We start from the raw sequence: 19,221 nt of genomic DNA on the forward strand, positions 1-19,221 counted from the left end.
AAGATCAGCAAAATATGACCTAACTCAAACATGAAATGGCTATACTGTTAGCCAATAGAACTGTTCTCCCCAAGGAATACACCAAGTTCAGACCAACACTTGACACTCCATCAGACAGTGACAGAAAGGTCCATGAGTGTATAAGTTTCCGCCAATAAGGAGTATGATTCAGAGAGATAGTCACAAGCTCTGAGTGATGACATACTTATGTATTTGTGTGAATTGATGAAGTGTACAAGGTTCATATCAAAGCAGCTAACCAAGGAAAAAAGAAAAGCATGCCAAAGCCAAGTCAGACCTCCCAACTGTGCTGATAGGAGACCAAGTGTTTGCATACAACTGGGTCTGTAAATGGAGGGAGAAATGTTTTGAGGGCCCCTGCACAGTCACCATGGTCACACCAACCACCCTCAAGGTGTATGGTGGGATACCTAGATCCACCACAGCAATGTACTTCTCGACCCAGCCTTTCACCAAAAATAATGAACAATCCAAATGGAACAAAAGGGGGGGAAATAAAGATTGTCCCATCAAAGCACCCCCTTCAACTATGCTTTTGGGCTATTGTTTAAAGGACACGACAAAAGATATGCATTTTTGTTTATATGCTTTTTTTTGTCTCTTAATTCTATCCTTTCTTCTCTTTGATAGAAAAGTTATCTCTAATTCTAATGTCTTCCACGTCCAGATAGAGCTCTCTAATAACAATGTTACCCATAATGCCCATGCTAATTGTCAGATAACATGTGGTGCAGAGACCATGAATGAGTCATGCTTCATTTGCTCCCTAATTCCTCTTGCTACTGGTTCAGATAGTATGTATTTCACAAAAGAAGTGCCCCCAGACATAGCTCAATGTTCAACAAATCTGTACTTGTGTAGAATTATGGCCCATATGCAGTTAACAAGTGTCTACAAAATATGGCGCCTTACCAAAAATACATTCTCACAGATAGGCAGGACATCAGGGAAGAAATATCATATATGAGACCCACATGGTCCTAGATCTAAGATTTTTAGGAGCAGCATGTCCACCAACTGAGTGCTACAACTATTTTGCAAACCCATTGCCCCAGACTGTGTTCGAAGGCCAGGGCTTAGTGTAACAGAGTCAGTCTTTGCCCGCGATCAGTGGCATCCCAACATTGAATATTCCTGTAGGGCCATGTCTTTAAGGAATGGCACTGATGTCAGCCAGGATGCAATAGGGAAATGTACACCTACCTGGGACAAGAACATCTTCCATTCCACTTGGGTAGATCGCGCTGTAAGTTCCCAGACTGTCATGAAACTAATTTCTGCCACCTTATGTTTCAGGGGAAATTGCACCATCCAAGTAGGCCAGAATATTGGTTGTAAGATCACAGTATTCCATGCCGACATGCAGGGTGGCACCTCCAGCCTCATGGATTTGTTTTGGAAGTGTGGAAACCTATTGTATGCTCAGCTACCACCACATTGGGGAGGTATTTGTTCCATTGTGACTTTGCATGCTCCAGTCTTGTTAGTTCTTGGATTAAACATATACACTTTGCATAAACACTCCATGAGCTGTCCAACGACCTTGCTATACCACAACAGGACGAGAACTGCAGCATTTTATGGCACAAGCACTTGGAATGAAGTTACACAGGAGTATTGCCTGTTCACCAATGCTGAACTTTTCTTTGGGAGAATCTTGCCATTTGTTTAAGCTTAAGCACTTGCTCATTTGCTCCAGATCACATGGTGGAAGCTCCTCACAGTCATAAGCAATCCCATAAAAGAAGAACTGTGTGCCATAAGAATGATGTTGCTAAACACTGTTATGTACATGACCTTTTGACAGCCATACAGGGAGGAGTATGCAAAAAGATAGAAATCACATGTTGCACGTTTATTCCAGCAAATGATGCAGATAATGGAACTTTGTCAGAGGCAATACAGACACTGCATAATTTACATACTAAAATTATATATGAAGGAGGTGCTCCAGGTAGTTGGTTCAGTGGTTGCTTTGGATAGCTGTCATCCTGGAAATCGGGACTGTTGTGGGCCTTGCTTCCCACAACTGAGGTCTTACTACTAGTATACAGTGTGATCCAAGTAATTCTGGAATGTATTAGGAGAAAAGGTGCCAAGGCAGGACAGATTAAAATCTAAATTAAGTAGTTGATATATCAACTATAGGTAGGAATGTTGTAGGAAATATAAAACATAAACACGCTGTATAAAATATAAAACATGAAAATATCGCACAACATCAAGCCCACGCAGAAAACACACAGTTGTTTGTGGTTGAGAACCAGTTTAGGCCCAACTCCCACACTGACACGAGCAAGGTGAAAAGTTCACTTAAGAATTCAATGGAATAGGAAACTTAAAATGATTTTCAGTTAAAGGCCAACTCATGTCGAGCAGACATACAGACATACAGTGTCTGCAAACAGATTATGGTCTGATTAAACAATGGATTCATAATCAAATCAGCCCAGAGCACAAAGATGCTTGATTAACCAATGACTACAGTAAAGAAACTGAGGTGTGAGTACACAAAGGTCTCAGGCACACACTGCTGCCAGCACACACTTGCATCCACCATGAAACACACACACATTCATAGGCCAAAGAATGCTCTGTCATTAAGCATTATCAGAAGTATATTGAAGAATGTGTAATCGTTTAGTTCATTCAAGGTTGTAAGGTCACATGTCTTTGAGTGCATTTCCCTGACTCAAATCTGTAACTTGCAAGTCAACTATTATTTACTATGTATAATAAACTCTTGTATTGATATGTATAAGAAGGTCTGTCTTCGAACAGCCATTTAAGAACAACCCCAGAGGTAGCATGAGCAGGGCTGAGGTGCAGTCTGGAGTGTTTCTCTCACCGTTGCAACAGTTAGTAAATACGGTCTTTGCATTGTCAAGAAGAGTCCATGATTTTATACTGGTATTGGGAGTTTTGTCACCCTGCAACAATAACAACTAGATATTTTCTTTTCAAATACAAATATTGCCATTTCGCAACATTTAGCCTGGCACAAATTGTGCAAGGAAAATACTGCACATTTTGAGTTTTCAAGCTTGAAAGCTGTGAAACATGTAGTATTACTATGTGAAACATGTAGCATTACAATGTTACCTCGATTGCAAGGTGCAGGACTTGGAATGGAGAGAATACACCCTTCCTAGCAAATACCACACCCAGGTTCAATATTACCTTCCATAATTAAAGGCAACTCGAGGAAAGCCTCAACTGCTGGAGACAAAATTCATCATAAAGTGACGACATGCAAGGATTTGTAAACTACCTAGTAGAAGACAAATGAAAACAAGCAAAATAATGCTCAATTAAAAGGGTTCTGACATACTCTTGCTTTCTTTTTAAACATTAGGCTTGTGGCCATATTTATGAGGCTAGTTGCATCACACTTGCTTCACCCAACATGGTGCATGCTTGAAAGAACTCAAAAATGAGATTCATGAAGCCATGCAAGGCCACTTAGTTTGGCCCTGAGAGACTTCATAATTCTGGAATAATGCAACGCAGCACAAATGACAACATTGTGTTACATTGCCCTGGAAAGGCATTCCATGGGCAGGGATGATCCCATGCAACTCCGATTATTGTGGGGGTGTTTACCAATAGTGGTAGCCCTAGGAATGGGGCAAACAGATATGCCTTCTCAGGGGAGGCATAACAAGGAGAAATATCTTTATTTCTCTTCCTTACTTCCTCTCTCTATGTGTGCTGTATTTCGCAGCACATATAGAAAGAGGAATATGCCGCTCTGGATTGTTTTGGTACAGAAAGGTGCAACTTCCTGCACAAAAACAATTCTGCATGCAACACAGGCACCCTTGCACTGTAGTGCAAGGGTGCCTGCGTTGGCCCTAGACAGGCAAATTAGCACCAGCGCAGACACAAAGGTAAGAATGTGCCATATTTCTTTTGAATACAGAACATTCCTGCCCTTTCCCTGTCATGTAACACAGCAAGGTAACTTGCTGCTTTGCGCTGCATGACTGTCCCATAAATATGGCCCGTAGTTCCGACCAAAGGTTTAACTTTGTCTCTCTGAAGAAGGATGAGCAATCACAAACCGAATTTGAAACAATAAATCAACCATAAAAAAGCGTCAAAAATATCTTCTGCTACATGTCTGACCTCCTCATTTTCACATTGAAATAAATTTGGATGTTGTTTTACATTTATTTCTGTCGGTTCTAATGCCCCAAGACATACATTGCCCAGAACTGCTTAGATTTCCATCCTTTCTCCAGGCATACTATGTAGATAATGTTGATGAGGTCTCCAGTTTATGTTTTTTACTGTAATTTCTTCTTATTGCCCAGCCCTCATTCCCTCAATGTTAAACTTTACTTTTGTAGCTCTAATTAGATTTGGTTATTATCAACCTTATTATAGCTATCAATACTAAAGTAAGAACACTATGATTACTCAGTTTGAAAAATAAATTGAACCATTAAAAGTACAACTATTCTGAAGCATTTTTGATGTTCTTCAGGATGTTGTTTCTAGTTGTACTAGAATGTGAGGAATAGTCCCAGAGCTGTGTCCCCAAACCGTCTCTCTTGCCTAAATGTTACTGTTAAATAATGTCATGTTTTAATATGCAGACTTTCTAGAGCACTGTGGAATCCAGTTCTATGGCACAGGTGTGTGTTCTAGTGTGCAAACTATCCCAGTGTAGTGGGCTTGTGGTGGGGCTGCGAAAGTCAGGTATTGTGAAATTCCACCTTTCGTTTTTGCAGTGTGTTCTGGGTGACCTGAAGACTCTAGTTTGGTGCTGTTCATGACAGGACGGGTCTTTAGACCTTACATGTAACCCATGGAAGTGAACTTTGTTGTCTTTTAGTTGTACATATTCCTTGTCAAAGTGTTTCATTTGGGGATTGAGGTGATGAAGGTTCATTGCACAGTATACCTGTCCTATCCTTCGAGCAATTTCTCAATTTCAGGCTGATATGGCATTCTTTCCTGCTCATGTGTCTAGTAGCATGGGACCCCTGAGAAATGCTGCACAGTAACGACTGTGTCGTGATTCCGCATACCATTACTCCGCAAGTCGGAACAACGACTTGCGGAGGGGGGTCGCAGGATGTTGGAATAGTATAATTTACTATTCCAACACCAGTCTGTGCGGACAATAGGAAAGGTGTTGGATTTTAAATCCAACACCTTTCCCCCCCTCCGCAAGTCTCTGTTCCGACTTGCGGAGTAATGGTATGCAGAATCACAACGTGGTCGTTGTAACGACAGCGTTGTGATTCCCTGCGGGGAAAAAGACTGCGGGATAACATCATACATTCCTCTTCGACAGACGCCCTCCTTGATGGACTGGAACCTGCGAACCTAAGCATGGGCGAATTTTGCGAATCTGGCGTTCGCAAATTTTGCAAATTTGCAAACTCGCAATCCGCAAATTCGCGAGAATTCGCGGATTTTTTTTGTGTGTTTGCAAGGATTTCTGCCAGTTTGCAAGGATTTCGGACAGTTCGCGAGGGTTTTGTAACAGTTCGCAATTGCGAACTTACATGTCGGCTCGCAACGGTCACGATTATGTTGTTTCTACGTCTGGTTCATCATCATAGGTTCCCAGCACCCTCTGTTTCACCCCTGCCACCCTCTGTTTTACCCATGCCACCCTCTGGTACATCAATGCCTTATGCCACCCTCTGGTTCATCATCACTGTAGATTATGGGGGGAAAAAGCAAGCACACCTGCCTGCTTCAACTGACATGAATTAATTTGGGGTTGATTTATTAATGTGTCACTGTTTTAAAATTCCAGTCTGGCACCTGCATCCTTATCTGTAATTTGCTTTCTGTTGCAGTGCAATTTTTTTTTCCAGGACCTTTGTGGCCTACTTGTAGCTATTCTATGAGCCTGCTGTGAGGGTCAGAGCAGGGTCATACAATTGTTGCAAATAGCAACTGAACTCTGGAGGGGCCCTTGTCAGGAAGCACTACAGGGAACGGTTACTAATGATGAGTTTGAACTTTTGAACCTGCTTTCCCTTTTGCAAAACTCGTTTTTCTGCAGAGCAGCATTACAGCAACTTTAATGCCCCACCAAGCTTATATGAGAAAGTTGATTTCTAATCCAAAAGTTATCCAAAGAAAATCAAAAGGCCTCAAATCTAAAAAAGTGCAGGCAAATGTCAACTTGAGGAGTTATTCTGATAAAAATAATCATTTTCAGAAGGTCTATGCTGCTTGCTAGTAGATTTCTTGTGCGGAATTGCAATTTTTTGTAATTTCGCGAGTGCGAGATTGTTGCTGCCTGCCGCACCTACATGTTCGCAATTGCGAACTTACACCGCAAAGAAAAAAAATCCGCTGCGTGCGAATTTGCGGATTTTGCGGGAAATTTGCGAATCTCGCGGATTGCGAATTTACCGAAAATCCGCAAAATCCGCGAGCGTAACGGATTTTCTGCCCATGCTTATGCAAACCCCTTTGCCCCCCCAGCACCTTGAGACCCTTACGGGTAAGTAGTCTCCCTTAACAAACACCTTGATTGATTGTTGTGGTTCCCTGCGGGAAAAAAGATTTGTGGTAAACATTGTTTACCATTGAAGAGCCACATTTTGAGGTTTCTTGTGAAGATGTGGAGCAATGTTGTCTGTCTGAGGTGGAGAAGGAAAAGGAGCGGCCTCCCAATCTGGTCTTTCTGGTGCGGGGCCTGCGGCGTAGGAGAGCTGGGCTGATCGCAGGGTCCTTTGGGGTGCGTGGAATTTGAGTCAGCTGTTCAGGTCTGCTAGTCCGGTGTCATGGAGGGCTTTGTGAGCATGGGTGAGCATCTTGAAGGTGACTCTAGCTTCGATGGGGAGCCAGTGGAGTGTGTGCAGGTGCTGGGAGATGTGGCAGCGTCTTTGCAGGTTGAGGACAAGTCCAGCTGCGGTGTTTTGGATATTCTTTAGCTTGCAGGTGAGTTTTTTGTTTATTCTGGTATAGAGTGTGTTGCCTTAGTCGAGTCTGCTGGTGACCAGGGCGTGAGTGACGGTCTTTCTGTGTTCGAGGGGGATCCATTTGAAGATCTTACGTAGGAGGCCAAGGGTGTGGAAGCAGGAGGATGAGACGGAGTTGATCTGACGGTCTATTTTGAGATCTGAGTCCTGGATGATTCCCAGGTTGCGTGCATGGTCTGTAGGGGTGGGCGGGCTTCTGAGGACGGGGGGCCACCAGATGTCGTTCCAAGCGTCGGGGTTTGGCCCCATGATGAGTACTTTCGTTTTGTTGGTGTGTAGTTGTAGGCAGCTGTTTTTCATCCATTTGGCGACGGCTTCCATGCCTTTTTGAAAGTTGTGTCTTTCGTTGTTGGGTTCATTGGATAGGTAGAGGATGAGTTGGGTGTCAACTGCATATGACACAATGTTGAGTCCATTGGTTCTGACGATGGGGGCGAGCGGAGCCATGTAGACATTGAAGAGCATAGGACTTAGGGAGGATCCCTGGGAGACTCCGCAGGTGGTTGGAGTGGGGCCTGAGAGGAAAGGGGGGAGTCTGACCCGCTGCGTTCTGCCAGAGAGGAAGGATCGGATCCAGTCGAGGGCTTTGTCCTGGATCCCTGCGTCATGGAGTTTGCGTATTAGGGTGCGGTGAGAGACTGTCGAATGCCGCTGAGAGGTCGAGAAGGATGAGGGCTGCTATTTCTCCTTTGTCCAGTGGGGTGCAGATGTCATCTGTTGCGGCTAGGATGGCTGTTTACGTACTGTGGTTTTTTCTGAAGCAGGATTGGGAGGAGTCGAGGATGTTGTGCACTTCGATGAATGTGGCGAGTTGGCTGTTGATGGCTTTCCCGATGACTTTCGCTGTGAATGGGAGAAGGGGGATGGGTCTGTAGTTTTTGAGGTCAGTGGGGTCCACCAAGGGTTTCTTTGGGAACGGGTTGATCTCTGCGTGTTTCAAGTCATCGGGGAATGAGGCAGTTGCCAGGAAGCAGTTGATGGTGGTGCAGAGCATGGGTGCAATGGTGTTGGCGGCTCTGTTGAAAATGTGGTGGGGGCAAGGGTCCATGGGGGCCCCGGAATGGTTTGAATTCATCGTCTTCAGTGTGTCTTCGGTGGTGAGGGATGCCCAGCTGTAGATCGCTGTCTTCAAGGTGCTGGGGGTGGTTGGTGAGGGTTCAGTGTGTTGGTTGTCTTCGTCAAAGTTTTCGTAGATGCTCTTGATTTTGTGGTGGAAAAAGGTGCTGAGTTTGTCGCAGCGGTCTTGTGAGGGATGGATGTCGGCGGGCTCGCTGGTGGGTTGGGCGAACTCCTTGATGATGTTGAAGAGTTCTTTGCTGTCTTGTGCATTAGTGTAGATTCTATCTTCAAATGCTTTTTTCCTTGTTTTTCCGATGATTTAGTGGTGTGTGTTGGTGGCGGCTCTGAAGTTGTTGTGGGCTTCTGTGGATTTGATGTTCCTCCAGGCCTTTTCGAGGTGGCAGAAAGTGCGACTTGGCGTGGGTTTTGTCATTTTTCTTGAGGGGGGCTAGGGTGTTGGTGCTGGCGGAGATCCATCTGTGCAGTGTTCGCGCTGCAGTGTTGGGGTTGTCGTTTTCCGCAATGGTTGGGGTGGAGTTGCTGAGTGATGAGGTTAGATGGTCATCAGTGATTCTGGTCCAGGTTCTTCGTAGGAGCAGGTGCTGGTGTCTGTGGATGGTGGGTATTCTGAAGGTGAAGTGGATGCATCAATGGTCAGTCCATGGTAGTTCGGTGGTGTGGCTGAAGGTGATGGGCTTTCCTGTTGTGAAGAGGGGGTCGAGGCTGTGTCCTGTGAGAGCATGAGTTTGGTCACGATTTGGAGTCCAATGTTGTGGAGGTTGTCTAGGAGGGATGTGGTGCTGGGGTCCACTTGGTTGTGAAGGTGGAAGTTGAGGTCTCCCAGTAGGGTGTAGTTGGTGGACGCGATGGCATGCGGGGAGATGATGTCCGTGATGGAGTTGACAAAAAGTCTGCGGGGTCCAGGAGGTAGGTAGACGAGGGTTCCTCGGAGGGTGGAGGTGGGGCTGGCCAGTATCTTGAAGTGAAGGTGTTCCATCAGGTCTGTGGGCTCGTCGGGGAGTGTGCTCAGGTGAAGGGTGGATGGATTTGTGGACAATGGTGATTCCTCCTCCTAGGCGGATGGCGCGGTCTATTCTGGAGATATTGTGTCCTTGGGGAATGGATTGTCAAAACAATCCATCCAAAGAATCATTCAATGAAGGATCAGTTGCTTTGAACCTTGCCATGAGGAACAGCTTCCTGTGATAAAAGCCAGCCTGAGATCAGAGTGCTGGTCCCACTTTCCATAAAACCCAAGATTCATATGTTGTGTATAAACCTGTCTCTGAAATCAACAGTCCAGTCTGAGATCTGACCACTAAGAGGGCCTCAAGCAACCTTTTGATAAACCACTATTTTCTGATGGGTCACTGAGTTAGCCCACCACTGTCTGGAGCAAACCCTTCTGGCAAGCTACTGTGGTTGTGTTTCCATCTTCAGGTGATGAGTTACACTGGCCTTTTTGTTTCCTGAGACAGGATTTCCTACTGGCTAACAAGAGAGCCAAAAAGAACACAGCTACAGCCAAAGTTCTTCAGTTTTAATAGTGCAAATAAACACCAGCAGGACCACCTGGTTTGAATCAGAACTGGTTCAGGCACTCACGTTTACTGCTCCTGACCATAAATACACAGGGCTGTGCTGCAACAACTTGCATCTGCCTAAATACCTTGCATATAACTGCTCATACTAAGAAGGTTGACTGCATTGTGCAAGAAGCTGTCACTACAAACTCTCCCCATCCACCTATGGGAGTGTCAAAACAAACTGGTGTAGGCCTTACTACTGGGAGGATCTTAAAACTCCTCCTGGGGTACCTTGTTAAAGATTGCAGGAATCACTGTTAGCATGAGCTGAAAGCCATTTTGTTCTTGGCAGCCATTTTAGTTAGCCATGTGCTCTCCATGTGTTTCTCCCTCTCCCAGAGCCTTGCACATGCTCAGAAAGGCCTAGCTGGTAGAATACACTTGCTCCTAGTGTAGAACTGTCAGGCTGTTCTTGCTGATGTAAGGAGAAATGTCTCTCCTCCCACTTTGTTGAGCAAGTAAATTTTGTATACCCATATTAGTCAACAAGCATGCTTGTATATGCCAGGACCTTCCCTTGGGTTTATGCTGACTAGGCAACAAATGCACATATAAGGTCCCTGTTCTCTGTACTCCTTAGACTGGCTCCTACAGTGGGCTGAGGGTACCGTATGACGCAGTCCCCCTCATGTGAGGTTAATACATGCATTGTTTTTATATTACAGCTTCCGTGCCAACTTCTTCTTTGTTGGTTTAAAGGACCGGGTGTATCAGTGATCCCCCTTAGAAGGTTTCTATTTCTTCAACCTAGGAACCACTGGGAGAAGGTTAAAAACTTCCAGGGTCAACCAGGAACTCTGCCCCATCGCATTCTATAAAGACCTCTTCTGCAGTCTCCATTGAGCCGCCTGAGAAACCCCACCCTTCTGGTTGACATGAGGATTAATCGTCAAGCAATCTGTTCATCTGTTTCCCTGCCTAAGCTTTTGCTGCAAAAATGACAGATGCAGTAGATTAATGAACATGCCTGTGTTCACTGTTTTTCTGTTTGTTTGCATCTTGAGACCTGAGAGGATAATGATCACTGCATTAGGTGGAGAGCAATCTAAATGCAGGCTCCTGCTTTATACTATTCCCAACATGAATTATGTAAAGATATAGACCTTACTAGGCCTTCACCTTTTTGAAACCAGTGATGTTTTTGTCTGTATCGGAGCTTCTAAACCTGCATTACCCTACACGAGTTATCCACGAGATCTCACAGCTGCTCCTTATCAGGGGCATCATGGCTCAGCACACCTGCTGCCTGTGAGGCCCCTGTAAATTTTTCCATTTAGCTATGTTTGTGAAAACACAAGTTTTGAGCTTTTATGAACAGTGTTGGTGCGCAGGTCAGCCATCTCGGTCGTGTCTACAGGCTCCCGATGGCAGGAAGAGGGGGCTGAGGCATGATCCAGATTCAGAGATTTGTTTCAAAATGAAACACTCTGTAGCTGGATATCTGGCTTGTGCATGTCTGAGGGGCCTAGTTCCACTATAATCCCCTCACACAGGCACAATCCATTTTTTTTAGCAGACATACTGAGAATGCCTCAGGCAGCACATAATATCTGCTAAAATATGGCTGGCAGGCCACAAATCAATACATCCCAGAAGCCAATGAAAAGCCAATGCATAGAGCCTTTGCTGACTCCTCACTGGAAATCATGGCTTTCAGCTTTCAATGTCCAGCGCCAGATTTCTGCTAGACTGCTGCCATGGCGCCTTTGAGGTGCCAGCTAAGTAATCAAGGTAAGTACAAACAAATGTTATTTCTACATGCATGTTTGCATGTCTTTTTGAGTTTGTTTGTGAGTGATTAAGAGTCAATGGCTTTGAGGGAAAGTGTGATTGTGTTTGAGAGAGTGAATGAGAGTGACAGTGAGGTGAAATCTAATTTTGGGAGTATATATGAATACGTGAAATAAAGTAGGAGGGAGGGATTGAAGGTGTGTGAGTGTGCTAGAAGGAGTGGTTGATTGTAGGTTGTGAAAAGGAGTGGATGAGAGTCATGGGTTTAGGTATCAATGGTGCAGCAGATACAGTTTCGCCAGGGCTCAGTCAGTGAGTGAGTGTACGTGTTCTAATAAGTGAGAAAGAGAACCAGTGAGTCTGAGTACATTTGTGTGTGATTAACAGCGAGTGGGAGTGAGTATGAGTGAGAATGAGTAAGTGAGAGAATGTGAGTTAGAGTGAGTGAGGGGCAGGAGAGTAAATGTAAGACGAATTGACTGTGAGTGAGGCAAACTTTGAAAAAAATGAGGTGAACTCCTGGCCAGTATTATGGTCAACTACTTTCAAAGATCACCAGTCTTCACTGCAGCTCACTTTCACTACTATGTGAGCCCAAAAAGAGGGGTTCTTTTGCATTTTTGTACAGTGGGAGGTAGTCTATCGGTGTCTCACAGATCCTAGAGAACTGGCCTGATAGGAGCTATGGCAGCGACAATCCTCCTAACAAATGTGTGAGTGATCACAGGTGTTTATAGTTGTTGGCAGTCACTGTATAGAGCTCAGTGCCACGAAAGATTTACTATTCAAACTCACCAATTTATCAGTCTGTTCCAAGCTGCAGGGTTTGCAATAAGCTAGCTACTCAGATAAATGTACTAAAGGATAGGTGGGCTCAGGCCTATACCCTTCATTCTTTTTCTTAGAGCTCAACAGTTATTTCTGTTACATGTTTGTTTGGTTTTGCCAGATAGGAGTGTGTTAAACTGCAAAGCCTCATAACATGCAAAACAAAACTTTTCTTATACCTATGAGCAGCTTTGCAAAGTACATTGATATAAGTAGTTTCAAAAACAGAAAATGTGGATGCTATGAAAACAGGGGCTGTGCACTGCTTGTCAATCATCGGCCATGTCAGCTGACCTGAACCTCTGGGAAGCCAACACAGACAATCCCACCAAACAGTGATGAGATCGGTGGGAAAGTGTCCTGCAGGACCCACCCACCCTTCTGCAATGGATCACAGCCTAGTAACACCCTTATAGCCCACCTCACCTACCCGTACCTTTCACAGCACCAGTCAACGCCCTCCTAGATCCCTGCTGCAACATGCGAGACTTCAATTTTCTGCTTGATTAATATTGTGACCAGGGACATCATTGGGTAGGAAATGGTGGATGGGGAAGTGGGTCAAAGTCAGCGTCTCTTGCTTCCCCACCATTTCCTGATTTGGGAAGTCCCTGCCTGGGACATCAAGAAGAAAGTCACAATTACAGGCTGCACGTTCTAATTGAACAATGGTGGGTTTCAGGTAGAGTAGCCTGGACAGTTCTTAATACCTATTGCATAGCTATAGTATACCCGTGAAATTGCCTGCTACCTCATTGGTCGAATTTCCTGATAGTCCACAATGAGCATGCATAATTAAAAATTCTCACACTCCAATAGTCAGGGCTATTTTTCTTTATTGTCAGGCATTCAAGGAATTGCTATTTAGCAAACACACTGGCTTCCTCATTCTCACTAAGCATCACTCTGATTAACAATATCTCAAACCTTAAGTTTGTTTGCAAAACTTGGAAGGCTGTACAGAGAGACTGGTGAAGGAAATAACATATCAATGCATAATATATGTCGGCATGGCAAGTAGCAGACTTGTTGTGGCCCAATCAGAACCACTAAATTTAGAAGTCAATGACCTTCAGCTGAAACGGATTGCCAAGAGTGAACAGAATGTGTAATTGTGTTGGAATATGTAATTTTCCTCTCGCTGTGAAAATCACTACTGACAGGTGTTTGATAATATGTGCTAAAATGATTCTCATTGTACAGTTGTTTAGATGCCGTAAATATCAAATAAAACAAAGTTACAAAGTGAATTTTCTGATGTCTTGAGAGAAAATTCGACTTGTAATTTTTGAGGCTGTTAAACTGGTTCAAACACGAATGATAGGCTAGAGAAATCTAAATAAATAAACATAAAACTCTTTTGACTCCTGTTAGATATGATCCTCTTTTTTTAGCCCTTTACATGATTATCTTTATTTTTTATCCATTTGATGTTTGTCTATCAGTGATCTGATTTGAGTAGTTTCTGACTTAAGTGACTTAGCTTAAATATTTACTTTTGAATTGTAACTTTATATATTGCGTGACTTTAATAACAAACTCATGTCTAAGCGGTTTTGGTTGTACTACTGAATATCAACACCAACAGTATTGTAGTACAAGAATATCGAGGACGAATATTGAGGGAAGAAATTTCAAATGGTAATTGCAAATTAAGTAAGTATTGATTTAATATTCCTAATTCTACATCTATGTACCTTAAAGACATATGTACCACACACACTCCCACACACAAACACACCCACACAAACACACGCAAACACACACACGTACACACCCACACACACATACACACATATATATGTATATATATGGATTTAGGTATCGAAAATCTAGCCGTACTTGTCAATATGTTTTTCAATATTCTGTCCTCGATACTGTGTCCCATCGAAATTATGCATTGATTTTAAATCTCAGTTCCACCATTTTACCAGTACTTTTTGGTTTCCTGGATACGTTGTGCTCTTGTCCCACATCAAGCCTGGATTCTGGAAGCCAGCACATCGGTTTCACTCTTCGTAGTGACTTACCTGTAGGCATTGGTATTAGGCAGTTGGTGGTGGTTGTCAACTGCTACATTCCCCAAGCAGGCGTATCCAGAGGGTGGTATCATCTGATAAATGGTGACATCTTTTGCTGCTCCACTTCCTGTATCTTTCCATATAACTCTGGAAAAACAAATGGAATAACGTGAACATGGATTGTACCCTGATGTCTTTATTCCTATAAAGATATTAGTTGAACGTGCCAATAACATGTGAACAGAAAGCTTTTCAGAAGTGTGGTCTTACAGATAAAAAGAAACACGTATTTGATTTAGAACTTTAGTTCCAGCTTTTTATCTATTTGGTAAAAGGGAATTGTATCCAATCCCAAGACAGATTGCTCGGTGACAGGCCCTCTTTGAGACTAATGTCATTATTTTTCATTGAGGATGTCAATGTATTTCGATGATATACTTAATATCACACAATACCAACACTGGAGTATTACATCATCTACCCTTTCCTCACATGAAAGGGTAAGAAGTGTACCACAGTATTTATTCATTATTTTAACTTAACTAAATGACTTCTATTGATCCATCAATGCTTGCAAGACTTGCTCTGCTTTTACTTTATGTTGCCACTGTAAAAACAAGTGTCTGCAGAACATGCTGGGCAAAATATAGCACCAGTGTGTAATATCACATGGTAATGCCTTATAAGCTGCTAACCAAAAACACCCACAACCAAGAAAAGAACTGGAGAAAAATGAGGAGTATAAGGGGGATGACTGCAAGCAAGACAAGAAAAGAGGAAACAGGAAAAAAGAATATGAAATCCTAGTTTGTCATTTTAGTGAAGAACATTTATTTTAAAACTAGCTGTACCCGGCCACGCGTTGCTGTGGCTCAGTCTGGTTAAATGGAAGAGAAAGAAAAGAGTAAGCGCACGTTTCTAATATGTTTAATTTCACAATGCCTGTGGGTATACAATATGTTTTTGTCCATCCTAATATATGTAGCCTATTGTCTAAATGCGTCCCTTGTATTTGTTGCGCAGCAACCAAATCGATAGGGCCTGTTTGAGTTGCAAAGTGAACCAACTCCTCCCCCTCCCTCCACCCACTACCCGGTCTGCCATCTTGACACCAACTGTCCATCCTAATATATGTAGACTATTGTCTATATGCGTCCCTTGTATTTTTTGCGCAGCAACCAAAAAAATAGGGTCTGTTTGACCTTTCGATTAAAAACACACGCGTATTGGACGCACGCGTATTCAAATCCAACGTTGTGTATCTATAAACATGCGCAAATGTTGCAAAGTGAACCAACTCCTCCCCCCTGGTCCCCCCACTTCCCGGTCTGGCATCCTGACACCAACTGTCCATCCTAATATATGTAGACTATTATCTCTATGCGTCCTTTCTTAATGTTGCCAAGTGAACCAACTCCTACCCCCTCCCTCCACCCACTTCCCGGTCTCACACGCTAATGTTGCAAAGTGAACCAACTCCTTCCCCCTCCCTCGACCCACTTCCCAGTCTGCCATCCTGACACCAAATGTCTATCCTAATATATGTAGACTATTGGCTCTATGCGATTATTATTGTTGTTGCGCAGCAACCCAATCAATAGGGTCAGTTTGTCCTTTAGATTAAAAACACGCGCGTATTTGACACACGCTTTTTCAAATACAACGTTGTGTATATATAAACATGCGCTTATTCGAATTCAACGTTGTGTCAAAATGTCAAATCAATCGGTGAAGAAAGTTTGTAGATTTAAGATTTTTATCAAACGCACATTGACATTTTTATTTGTCTGTTTGTGCTTTCGATTAAAAACACGCACCTGTCGGACACGCGCATATTCAAATCCAACGTTGTGTATATAAAAACACGTACGTATTCGAATGCAACATTGTGTCAAAATTTCAAAGTAATCGGTGAAGAACTTTTGGAGATTTGAGATTTTGAACAAACAGTTACATTTTTATTTATATAGATTTTTCAGGAACAGGTTTGACAGAAGGGGTTCACAGAGTTGTTTTTCTCTAAAATACATAGAGCTGGCAAAAAGAAAAACGTGTTTTTTCATCTTTTATTCTGGAATGGCACGGTTGATTAACTTCACAAGATTTAAACAAGCATTTCGAATGTAATCGGTCTTGCATCACTGAAAGTTTGAGGTATTGGCATTGCATCATTATTTACAACACCAACAGGTCAAACTTTCAGTAATGGGGGACCTAATACATTGCAAATTCTTTTAAAATCTTAATCGTACCTCTGGGATTCCATTACCTTCTTCAACAACAGGCCTGTGGGCTGTAGAAAAGGGCCTAAATGTTCCTCCTCCAAATACCAACAAGGATGGACACTGCATTTGCATGTGATGGGAGCAAAGAGTCAAGAGATGGCCAGAGCTGGCCAACCAAAAGAATCAATCGGGGATGTCTGCTGGGAGGGAAACAAGCACCAAATGGCGGGACAGATGCACAATATTAACCAACCAGAGAAAAGGAATTTTAAAAAGCAGGCCAACGCGAACCAAAGCAGTGAGCGTGTCCAAAGTCCCTCATAGCCCATATACTGAATACTGCATACCTCGCAGAGCAGTGCATGTGCTGCCCCGCTCGACCTAAAAAATATAAAAGGTGTTCCCAGATCACAATGTTACTTACTTTCGCAGCGATATTTCTGATAGTTACTATTATCTTTCCCCCAGATCCCTCGCCTTATTGTCTGATTAGTTACAAGAATCACCATTAAAATATGAGGCTTTTTTGTTCAACTCATTTGTTCACTGATAATATTATAAACATGAATACTATTTATTTGATGCACACAAGGTTTGGGAGTTGCAGGCCTGTCAGACTTGCCTCAATTTACTGTTTCTAAATTAAAATGATGCCTGTAGGTGCTTATTCGTCATTTAGGCCAAAGGATCTGTTTACATTATAAAAATCGACCAGATCAATTTCATTATTCATTCTTCCTTCTCACACTCAAACAAAGAGGAGAGGCTACACACAATTCAACTATATGGATACTATGAAACATGACTGAGTGGGTGATCGGTTCCAGGTTTCTCTGGAGCTAAGAAAGGCAAAGTGGCAATTAAGCATATTTTTTCAGATTGCGTTACCTTTTGTATTAAGATCTGCTATTCCTTGATTAAGAAAGACACTCCAGCTGGTATTCATGTGCACTCTACTATGTCCAAGGCAGCTTCTAATGCACTTTCCCGGGGCATCCCCATAGGTATTTGCTGAGCAGTCCCTTTACATTTGTTGCCAGCGTGCCATATAAGCAGTTATCACATCCTGGTTCCAGGGGCGTAACACAGGCCCACGCAGCCCACGCAGTGCGGGGGGCCCCCAAGCTCCAGGGGGTCCCTTTGTAAATTCCTATTAGGTGAGAAAATCATCCGCTCAGGCCCGGACTGGCAAGTCCGGGCACCGGGCAATCCCCCGGTAGGCTGGACGTGGTGGGGGCCGGTTTTCTGTCAGGGGGGCCGGTTTTGTGCCAGGGGGCCGCAGGGCCGGTTTGGAATTAATTTGGACCTGTCCCTGGCGACACCGTGTGACAGTCTGCGAGTAGCAGCTAATTCTATCTGCTGCATAATTAATGCTAAATGTGCTGCTGTGCCTGTGTGTGCATAACGCTGGCAGTATTCCATGTAAAATTAATTAAATAAATGCGCCACCTGCTGCTGTTCACGCAGATCCACGGCTCAGGCAGCGCTCAGATGTCTCCTCCTCCGCCTGGCCCCCGCGCCTGCGCGTGGCCTAGTTCACCCCTTACTAGGGTGGGGTCTGGATTTGAAGGCCGGGCTCGCGCTAAATGCGCGTGCGAGAGGTCAATGAGGCAGACACGAGTCACGAGTAGAGGACCGAAAAAGAGCGAGGCACAACATTTAATTGTTTCTAATTAGCCCACCGGCCCCCTGTCTGCAGGAGAGTGTAGTCATGCTAAATTGTAGAACTGTTTACCCCTTTTTATTAATAAAAACACTTAGCTTTCAGTTTCCACATTTCCAAAATAATGGGAGGGGTGAAGCGGGCGGGCCTGCAATGGGAGAACTAAACAAATGAAATCCAATTAATTAATCCGTCCACCCGACTCTGAACCCTGACTGGACACTGCCTGGCCTTCCATAGCAGAGCATAGTTGGGAGTAGTGAAGGTGCCCCGGTCCAACTGCAACACTCGGTCAAATCTGCCCGAAGGTGCCTCAGCCCCTGTTACCGAAGCTCTTCCTATCCCCTAAGGCCTCTACAACTATGAACGTTAGCGGGTATGGAGGCCCATAGTCACACACACCAAGGGGAACACAGACTGGGTTTAAAAAGCAGGCCCGCAGCCCCTCCCTTCCCGCCCTTGTTAATTCCACCCAACTACATCAGTGGCGCCTCTGCCCCCAGCTATCTCACCAGTGGCCCCACCACATTTTTTGCTAAATATATTGATATGTGGGAATCCTGCACACTGTTATTTCACTATTGCCACTATCATCACAATGTTCTACCAGCAAGTGATGTTGCTATCTCAGCGAAGAGGTCATGAATTGACTGGGCACGGGTTCTGTAGTCCCCTTCCTGAGAACCTGTGTTGCTAAATGGTGTGAGCAAAGTACAACGTTAGCGCTTCATGGGCAGGATGAGGACACTGGTCAAAAACGTTGGGAACATCCACAGCGAGGCAGTGGCACAGAGGGGCAACCTATGGGCCACGTGAGAAGCAGGTGACTCCTGAAGCGGTTACTGTTGGGCGATCTAATGTGTTTGCGTCGGATGCAGTATCACACACAAGCGTGGGAATGTGAGCTGCACGATACGCTTGCACTGGTACACAGCATGATAAACTGGAATGGGGCAGCAGCAGAGGACACACTGGTGAGCGCTCATGCACCTCGATTACACTTTTGGGCAGTGAAAGGAGCTAGCACTGTGAACACTGCTAGACCACAGCAGACCGTATTTGAAGCAAGTGGGCCGTTAGAAATGCTGGTGCCAGCAAGCAGGTCACAACACTGACACTGGTGAGCACGAT

General features: G+C 44.1%; 1 protein-coding gene across 1 annotated transcript in view; it reads right to left on the reverse strand.

The window, feature by feature from the left end:
* The window catches only part of LOC147712444 (uncharacterized), a 399,151-nt gene that overhangs the window by 131,926 nt on the left and 248,004 nt on the right, over positions 1-19,221 (reverse strand). Inside the window, exon 5 of the mRNA XM_086923116.1 lies at positions 14,212-14,349. Within this exon, the coding sequence (XP_086779242.1) occupies positions 14,212-14,349 (138 nt within the window). The remainder of the gene's footprint in view (positions 1-14,211; positions 14,350-19,221) is intronic.

Source organism: Lissotriton vulgaris, chromosome 5 (genome assembly GCF_964263255.1).
Source record: "Lissotriton vulgaris chromosome 5, aLisVul1.2, whole genome shotgun sequence".
NCBI classification, from domain to species: Eukaryota; Metazoa; Chordata; class Amphibia; order Caudata; family Salamandridae; genus Lissotriton; species Lissotriton vulgaris.